Source organism: Triticum aestivum, chromosome 4D (genome assembly GCF_018294505.1).
Source record: "Triticum aestivum cultivar Chinese Spring chromosome 4D, IWGSC CS RefSeq v2.1, whole genome shotgun sequence".
In the NCBI taxonomy this organism is placed as follows: Eukaryota; Viridiplantae; Streptophyta; class Magnoliopsida; order Poales; family Poaceae; genus Triticum; species Triticum aestivum.
Window position 1 is genome coordinate 324,148,116 of NC_057805.1, and position 8,512 is coordinate 324,156,627.

General features: G+C 44.2%; 2 protein-coding genes across 14 annotated transcripts; both read left to right on the forward strand.

Moving 5' to 3' along the window:
• The first annotated feature begins 793 nt into the window (after window positions 1–793).
• Window positions 794–6,369, forward strand: LOC123097689 (uncharacterized). 12 transcript variants are annotated; one of them, XR_006447409.1, is made up of 5 exons: window positions 794–1,229; window positions 1,531–1,598; window positions 2,088–3,194; window positions 3,842–3,952; window positions 4,254–6,369. XR_006447409.1 is itself a non-coding variant. In XM_044519502.1 (4 exons), the coding sequence occupies exons 1-4, from the start codon at window positions 1,041–1,043 to the stop codon at window positions 4,261–4,263; spliced, it is 378 nt and encodes a 125-aa protein (XP_044375437.1). In that variant the 5' UTR covers window positions 794–1,040; the 3' UTR covers window positions 4,264–6,369. The 12 variants fall into 12 exon arrangements, 3 of the variants coding, with proteins under 3 accessions (XP_044375437.1, XP_044375436.1, XP_044375435.1); XR_006447412.1 differs by having other exon boundaries at window positions 5,971–6,369; XR_006447407.1 differs by having other exon boundaries at window positions 2,088–3,182; window positions 3,842–4,909; window positions 5,971–6,369.
• A 501-nt stretch (window positions 6,370–6,870) lies between these two features.
• On the forward strand, window positions 6,871–7,878 carry LOC123097691 (universal stress protein PHOS32). Of its 2 annotated transcripts, none has more exons than XM_044519503.1 (3): window positions 6,871–7,109; window positions 7,185–7,437; window positions 7,537–7,878. In XM_044519503.1, exons 1-3 carry the CDS (start codon window positions 6,923–6,925, stop codon window positions 7,610–7,612), a joined length of 516 nt encoding a protein of 171 aa, XP_044375438.1. In that variant the 5' UTR covers window positions 6,871–6,922; the 3' UTR covers window positions 7,613–7,878. The 2 variants fall into 2 exon arrangements, with proteins under 2 accessions (XP_044375438.1, XP_044375439.1); XM_044519504.1 differs by having other exon boundaries at window positions 6,875–7,109; window positions 7,194–7,437.
• Window positions 7,879–8,512: the final 634 nt, after the last annotated feature.

The window sequence follows — 8,512 nt, forward strand, 5'->3', positions numbered from 1 at the left end:
TCCACGCGACGTGTCCCATGTCGTCCGAAAACCAGGTACACGGAGTGTCGACACTGGCGGCCTGCCGCAACTGAGGGCGTGTCGACAGCGGGCGATGTGCCGCCGATTCAACATATAAACGCTCCTAGCCTACCCGCCGTTCTACCGCAACCGCACGAGGTAAGCCTCAGGGACCGAACGATCTTTTTACTGTTTCTCTATTTTGGCTGCTGGCACCAGGTCAACCGTTGGTTTATTTTCACGTCAATAGTTGCTTCAGGAGTCGCTGATGAGTGGGGCTGATTACGTGTGGGGTCAAAGGAATAGAGTGATTTTCCTCCAGTTCTGCGTAAGGGAAGTATACAGCGACCAACGGTAAAAGGAAAAGCAACACAGCTTCCATCCTGTCCTCGTTCTCTTCCTCCTCTCCTTCCCACGCCGCCGATTCTCTTTAGGCGGTGTTTGGTTCTCTAGTCCTAGGATTTTTTTAGTCCCAACTAAAAAGTCCCTAGTCCCTAAAAAGTCCCTCCCTGTTTGTTTCCAAAGACTAAAAAGTCCCTAGTCCCTTCCTAGAGGTTATTAAATGACCATGTTGCCCCTAGTATATAGAAAAATAACAATCAAACAACACCATGGGGTGGCGGGCCAATGAGTGCATGGAGGGGCATTGTTGGAAAAGTCTCAAAAAGTTCCAAAAAGACTCTCCTTGAGAGTCTTCTTCATTTAGTCTCAAATGCCTAATTTAGTCCTAAAAAGTCCCTCCCGTTTGGTAAAAAAGTATTTAAGAGGGACTTTTTTAGTCCCTGCACAAAAAAGTCCTTGGAAACAAACACCCCTTACTCTCGCCCCCTCCTCGCCGCCCTCTCGCTCGCCGCCGCCAAGGCCTCCCGCGCCGCTCATCTCCACCTTCTCCAACGCGCTCTCTTGCTGGCCGTCGCATCTCCTCAGCCCATGGATTCAGACGCAACGCATCTGGGCCACCACCTCTCCTCTTTTCCTCCCAGATTCCGATCTGGAGCAGGAGAGATAGAGGCGGACACAAGCGCCGACGCTGGCACGGGATGATAGAGACGCCACCTCTCCTTACCTCGTCCCATATTTGGGTCGTCGAGCCGACGGGGATGAGGGAAGAGGCAGCCGCAGCAGGCGCAGTGCTGGCAAACGCGAGCAGCAGCCACAACAGGCGGCAGTGCTGGCGAATCGGATGTCCATGGTGCGTCAACCATGAAAGATGCAGAAGAAAAAATCATGTAAGTTCCTCTAATTTGCTTCCATAATTTTTCTCCCCTGGGTATATATATAAATACTGCACAAAAGTTATTTTCTTCACTTCTCGACCGAGTCTAATTTTGGGGAAAAGAGAGGGATTTGAGAGAAATAGGCAACATGAAGAGCTTTGTTTTGTTTCTTTGCATTTTCGATCGCATCTAATTTTGGAGAAAAGAGAGAGGAATTTGAGAGAGATAGACAATCTGAAGGGATGCTGTGGCTAGCTACATCATCCTTCTTTTAGTCACAAGGGATAATTTTTGTGGTATAATTTCTTTGCAGGTTGATAAAAGCACACACACCCACCAGGTTCAGGTTGCTGTGACTGTGAGTCATCATCCCAGGAGCAGGTTCAGCTTCTGTACATCCATTTTTTCGGCTACTTTGCATCTTTCAGATCTGCGATTACATATGATGGTATTTCCCTTCTGCCATACGATGGACTGCTACTTCTTCTCAGATGTGTCGGTTTCTGTAGCTCCATTGCTTCTTTTTCAGTTATATGATAGCTCAGGGATGCTCACCAATTGTTCCGTTAAAATGACAAAACCGACTGAACTTTATCTCTTATATGTGTTACTAAATACTAGAGGTGATTATTTTATTTCTAGGGATTACAATTTTATAAGTGTTATGCTTTTTTGACTTTGAGGTCCGAACTAATTAGTCTTTGAGATCTCAATGCTTCTATATAGATGCAATTAGTATTTGTGACAATGAGCATCTCCGAAGCTGCAGCCTATGCTAAAAGTAGTGCTATTCATTAGAACTAATGTACCCGTTGAGGGATATAGATTATCCATGGCGGAGCTGTGACGGCTCCAATTTGTCCCTTCCAGCACATGTGGTAGCGGAAGGAGTCGGGCGCCAAGGATGGAGGCGAAGGAGCGCGGACACCCAGCTATGGTGGTGCTGATGGATGAAGAAGATGGGGGCGAAGGGAAAAATAAAGTCCTTTGGGTGGTGAAGGCAGAAGATCGCTCGCATCCCCCATCCGTTTTATGTGCGTTCCTTGTGGGGAAATTGATTGCGGGGAGAAGGGAAGAAGATGGGAATCGTGAAGGGCTGGAAGACATACGCCATTGGCAGGCGGGCCTTCTCGTATGCCAGAAGAATAATGCATCTCGCATGAAAAAAAGACCGACTGGTTGCTGTTTGGAAACTGATTTGTGACGTTGCATCATGCTGACGTGGACAGCTTGCATGTTAAGATAAATCAGATAGTGGGGGTGAACTTCTTAGGTATATAGGATGTGTGACACTTATTTTGCAACAACAACATTTTACAATCTTACTAATCAGTATGACCCATATTCTGCTTCTTTTCTAAATATTTTTCAATATAATTTATATCTTTGGCGTTCAATGTTTCCTAGGTCAGGTAGTGAATCAGGATTTTTTTCCTTCTTTGGAAATACATCCTCCCTTTTCAATTTTATAATACCACCTCCACTATTTCATTTCTTATATGGTCGTATTTACAGTCTGTCCTTTTATGCTCGTGTTGTCTAAAAGGGAGTCTGATCTATCTTGTGTTATGTCTTCATTCTAAATCTTATTTTAGATAAGGAGACTTTCTTGGTTGAGCAGATGTCATGATTGTTGAAGCTTCCTTATTCCTGGGAACCTTTCACATGTTTGATGTGTACTTTTGTTGATTATTCTCCGATCGAGGCATAATGTTTTTTTATGAACGGGGAGGATGTATTCTAACAAACCAGGAACATGTGAGGTGTACTGCCGTACCAATTCATTTAACCAACAAGCCACGAAGCATTCGTCCACACGTGAGTGTGGCCCACTAGGCACAAGCGGTCGGCGCTCGACTGCCTGGCAGTACTGCTGTCAGATCAGGGGACGCCAGTCGAGGTAGAGGAAGACGACCACCGCTCCTGGTCCTCGAGGTCCGGGTCCGCGCTTTCCAAAGGAGCACGGTATTGTCCCCTGTGAGCTCATTCTTCTGTCTCCTATTCTGGCTTGATGGTGGATCTTCCTTGCGATTGCATGATGTGCCCGCACAACGCCCAGGGATTATTACACAGATACATCCCTGTCTCAGTTATTGATTTTGTTCTTTTCCCTAGGATGTAATTTCTTTTGCTGAGATAGATTAAGCTTGGGTGAAGGTGGCTGTTGTGTGCCCGTTGCCCAGTACTTCTTTGTTGTAATGCCTTACTCAAAGTGAAATTTATTTTCCTCTTGCCTATATTCAGAGGTTCTGCTTGATGATTCTCTAATCACTTTCTTTGATTTCCTTTTGTTGAGATCTGCTTCCAGTTTACTTCAATGTTACCAGACTTCAAATGTACTATCTAATAGACCATCATGTGTGTATATGATGCCTCCTTTTATCCTTAAAGGTATTGGGAGTTTGTTAAGGGAAATGATAACAATGGTGTATATGAAAGGCAAATGGTGTTTTTTTCTCATTGTTATGTTTAACTGAAGTGATGATCTGTTGTCATATTCAAAACTATAGTTTTTTGTTTGCAGCATCTTGAAGGGAGCAATGTTTTGATACTTGCTTTATAGGAATTCTCTTTCTTTGCCTAGAACTTGTGATTTATGGCTGATGTCTATTCCATCTTTGTAGGTGCTTCTCAAATATAGATGGAGAACTTGCCATGGAGGCACATAGCTTGCTGATTTTGTTTCTGGATTGGCCCTTGAGAGGGAGACCGACCCAAACTTCAGCAGGTTTCAGGTGTGCGTCCTCTATTCCTTGTGTTTGTCTCCCTCGCTGAGCTTGGGCATTGTACATTTTGGTAAATATAGTCAGTTACTTTGTTTACTGGCAATTGTGAATAGTCAGAGCACATACATGCTTGGTTTTAGTTAAGTTAGTACCTGCCATTCAGTAATCAGGCCTGAAGAAAGTGTGCCTCCCTATTTTGTGCACATAAATACTTAGCTTACTGTGACCAAATTAAGTAAACTTATACAATAAGTTTCTTCATTGTTTCACTTGTGGAAACTAAACTACTAATGTGTTAAATTCATTATAGTCATCTTTAAAGGAGTTGTGGTTGGTTGCCATTGTGGTGAAGTAATTTCTTGCTGAAGCACCGGTCTAAATTTATCATTGGTTTCGCTGGTGCTGCATGTAAGCGGGGTTACTAATTGTTCCATTGGTTTTGCTCCGGTGAGTTCTTCCCCATATACCTTTGATGCTTTTGCCTCCATACCTTCGAGCTGGTATTTTTTCCAAGGTTTATCGTGTTTTCGTGGTAGTGTGACTGGCTTAGAGTTTGTAATCATTTATCTTCTTCAATGAATGTCTGTGCTATGATATTCTGTAAGGCTAGGCACACACTAAGTTGGTTAATGCTTTTGATCTAGCTTGTTGGGAGATAATGAAACAACAATGTTTATTTGCTCACAATGCCTTATGTTGATTGTTCTGGATAGGTATTTTAGTCGTAAGAGATGTCTCCAAAAAAGCAAAAACAGCAATTCACTGTTGATTTACTTTGCTATGATTGCTCCCATTAGATTGTCCTTAAATCATGTGCAAAGCTGAAGTATTGTTCGCTGAGGATGATGATGCAGAGTGTTAAAAGGCCTATCTCCTTGGTAGATGAAGCTTGTTGGATTGATTTCAGGCCATTGAAAACAGATGACACCATGCCTCCCCCAGTTAATGAACATGTGTCGCTTCCAAGTAATAATGAATTTCTCTCGCTGCCCTGCTGAACTTTCTTTTCTTTTGCCATTTTGGCTGGTAGTCTTTCATAGAATTTTGTGATATCTACCTGACTCCACAAGGTCATGCAACATTAAGAATTGCTGGGTTTGAAAAACACAGGATGGAATTGTTAATTCATTATCTCTGTCTGAAGCAAGACATTTTTGGTACACTGTTGAATAGAGTTGGTGTATCAGCATGAGTAACATTGCGACATTCTAAGGGTTGGTGCTAGAATCCCACCTAGAAACCATTGTTTTCCAGCAACTATGGGGTTCATATGTTGATATGATTGTTACTATGTGGTTGATATGATTGTTTGCTGGTAGGAGAACCAGGAGGTAGTGCAATATCCTTATTAGTTATACTCAGGGATGCAAAATCTTCACCTGATGATTCCACCCCTTTTTACATAACACTAGCTGCCGCACAGTAAAAAGTGTCTCGCCGATGCTCTTTATGACACCAACTGATAGATTACTGAGTGCACTCATAGAGAATATAACAAGGTATTTTAGGAAGTGCTTGGACTAGGTTCAAATTTTTGACAGTCTTAGGCACGCTTTTTTTTACAGAGTTGGTTTCAAGTTTTCTTTCCGACACAGTTAGACTTTCTGAAATACAGCCTTGAACTACACATGAAACAATAGTGTTTGTTTGTTCACCAGCAAGATGATGATGTGAAACGAATGACTATTTGTGTCTTTCAGAGTTTCTACCATTAAATAGTTTCCCATAACTGAGTATTTGCTAATATTGGTAGCTAAAAATGAGATACTTATGCTTGTTGATGCCTTCCCTTTTTGTAGTAACATCCATGTGTCCAGCATATGTAGAATATTAGTTTTTCTTGGCTGTTTTTTGTAGTTCGTTCTCAAGTTTTGGAAAATTCTTTAGCTATATTCCTTGTCTCAAGCGAGCATGAGCAATATCTTTTTTATGCCGCGTGCCGCCAAGTTTCTCTATTTTAGATGGTTGTGTATTTTCGTTTCTAAAAGGAATATGTATTTTATTAATCTGACTATAATTTGTGGTAGGTACATACTGAAGGATGTTCTGAGGCTAGCACCTGGTTTAGAAGTTCTGCAATTCACATCTCATAATTTTGATTTGATGTCCAGAATGTCAATTGAAGAATGAGCCTATGAACTGCATTGTATTTTGTAATATATCCTTATATATGGTGCTTGTGGCGTTTTTTTTGCAATTATAAGTTTACATTTATGGGTATTATAGAGTTCTTTCTTTTTCCACAAGGGGCAGTAGCTGTGCCATTCGACTCGAAGGACAAAGAGTTGATCACAAAGGGGCAGCATTCAGGATATATACACAAGAGTATAGAACCAAATTATATGATGTAATTGACCGCTATTTCTATTAACTTCTCCTGTACAAATGTTCACGAGTTCATGTATTAAGTATATTTTATTGTGTCACTTGTGTTTACTCTTTTTTAATGCAAGTTTACAGCTACTCGGAGTTCCTAATTGCAGACTCAACTATCTTGACCTACCGATGATCTAATTTGTGGCATTATTACTTTAAGAAAATATTTGCATGTAATTTCCTTTATATATAGGGGTATAAGTTCTTATCAAATGTACTCAAATATACGGTTATTGAAAAATGCAAATGTTTTCAACACGAACATGATTTTAAACGGGTCTCTGCGCCATTTGGCGAAATGGCGTAACTGGTCGTCTAGTTACCTTTAAAAAGTCCAGCCTCTCTCTAGACACGAAGAATCCAGATCCCTGATCCTTATCCAGAAAAAGTCGAGGCCCGCCTGTCAGCCTTCCACGCTGCAAACCCCGGCGCCACGCGACCTGCCAAAAACCACGGGCAGCAGCTCTGGTTCCACCAAAGAGCCGCGGAATGGAGCCCCCAAACCGCGAGCCATCCTCACGGTCACCGTGCAACATATAAACCTTCGCGCCTGCACACTGCACTTCAACAGACGCACAAAGCATACACGAGGGTGAAGAAGAGATGGATCCAGCCGAGGGCCGAAGGATACTGGTGGCCGTGGACGAGGGCGACGAGAGCGTCCACGCGCTGCGATGGTGCCTCACCAACTTCGCCACGCGCGGCGACGGCGAGCTTGCCCCACCGGACACCATCCTCCTGCTCTACGTCCGGCCGACGCCGCCCACCTACTCCGTGCTCGACGCCTCCGGTACGTACGTTTTGTCTTCAGGAAGCGATCCTACGCTCATCCCGGCGTCGGGAACTAACCGGCCTGCACCGTAAGCCCCGCTAGGCTATCTGTTTGTCAATGAGGCGACCGCCGCGATCGACGGGTACAGCCGGGCGGTGGCGGACGCGGTGGTGGACAAGGCGCAGAAGCTCTGCGCGCTCCACAGCAAAGAGAACGGCGAGGTGAAGGTGAAGGTGGATGTGAAGGTGGCGGTCGGGGACGCCCGGAGCGTCATCTGCGACATGGTGGACAAGCTCGGAGCCGACGTGCTGGTGATGGGGAGCCATGGCTATGGATTTTTCAAGAGGTAATTACTTCTGTACTCTATTATGTAACTCCACTTCAGGCTTCTGTCAGAGTAGTGCTCGACTGCTCGTGTGACCGAGGATTCTCGTTGGTTTTGCAGGGCTCTCCTCGGGAGTGTCAGCGACTACTGCGTCAGGAACGCCAACTGCCCCGTTCTCATCGTCAAGTTGAAATAACAGGGCCAACTGTTCTTGGGAGATTAGCAATGATGCCCGTACTTGCATTTGCTGTTTGGCATTAAATTTCTTTCTACTACTATTTACTACTGTATTTGTTATGCCTCCTTTTTTTTTTCTTCACTTTTGGTCGCTTCGCGTGTAACCTGCTAGAGGAGCTAAGGGGAAGTGCCAAGCAATGTGTCTCAAGATCCCCGCGACTTGTATATATGCCGCTGTTACTGCTCGGTTATCGGTTGAATTTATCGTATTGGACATGTTATTAAGCAGCTTGTCATACTTTCATCGATCAGAATCGACTGAATGCACTTCTATTCTGAACTGCATGTGGAACACACGAACAAGAAGACAGAGTGTGCCGAGAAAAACAGTCTATTCACCAGTCACCCCTCACAATATTCTTCTCTTTTAAACGGAGGGAAACGTTTCGCATCATTGATTAATTAAGTAGAAGAGAATTGTGTTGTTAATTATGAAAATCGGGCAAAAACTGAAGTAGACATACCACAACGAACATGCGACCCACCAAACGCATTACTTACACGGCATGAAACCCCACGTCCGCACAGGCGGCCCACCAAACACTCTCAACACACATAACTCCTAAACGTGACAGTGGAGTGTGCACAGGTGGCCCACCAAACACTCCCTAAACGTGACAGTGGAGTGTGCAAGAACACTGTTAGGATGATCTTCACCGTGTGGGCCGTGCTCAACAGACATAACCCTTAAACGTGACAGTGGAGTGTGCAAGAACACTGTTAGGATGATCTACCCCGTATGGGCCCAACGGCCCACCGGACCCTCAGATCCGTGCCCTGATCAGGGACGCTCAACTCACTATGTTGACGGGCCCCTGTCACCTGCACTATATAAAAAGGTGGGGCCGCGGCTCGCAAC

Bases quoted from the DNA above. Each gene is read 5' to 3' on its own strand.
- LOC123097689 (XM_044519500.1), top strand. From the start codon at position 1,041: ATGATAGAGACGCCACCTCTCCTTACCTCGTCCCATATTTGGGTCGTC. The intron at 1,230-1,530 runs GTAAGTTCCTCT...ATTTCTTTGCAG, and splicing joins GATGCAGAAGAAAAAATCAT to GTTGATAAAAGCACACACAC. The intron at 1,599-2,087 runs GTTCAGCTTCTG...TGTCCCTTCCAG, and splicing joins AGTCATCATCCCAGGAGCAG to CACATGTGGTAGCGGAAGGA.
- LOC123097691 (XM_044519503.1), top strand. From the start codon at position 6,923: ATGGATCCAGCCGAGGGCCGAAGGATACTGGTGGCCGTGGACGAGGGC. The intron at 7,110-7,184 runs GTACGTACGTTT...CTGCACCGTAAG, and splicing joins CTCCGTGCTCGACGCCTCCG to CCCCGCTAGGCTATCTGTTT. The intron at 7,438-7,536 runs GTAATTACTTCT...TTGGTTTTGCAG, and splicing joins GGCTATGGATTTTTCAAGAG to GGCTCTCCTCGGGAGTGTCA.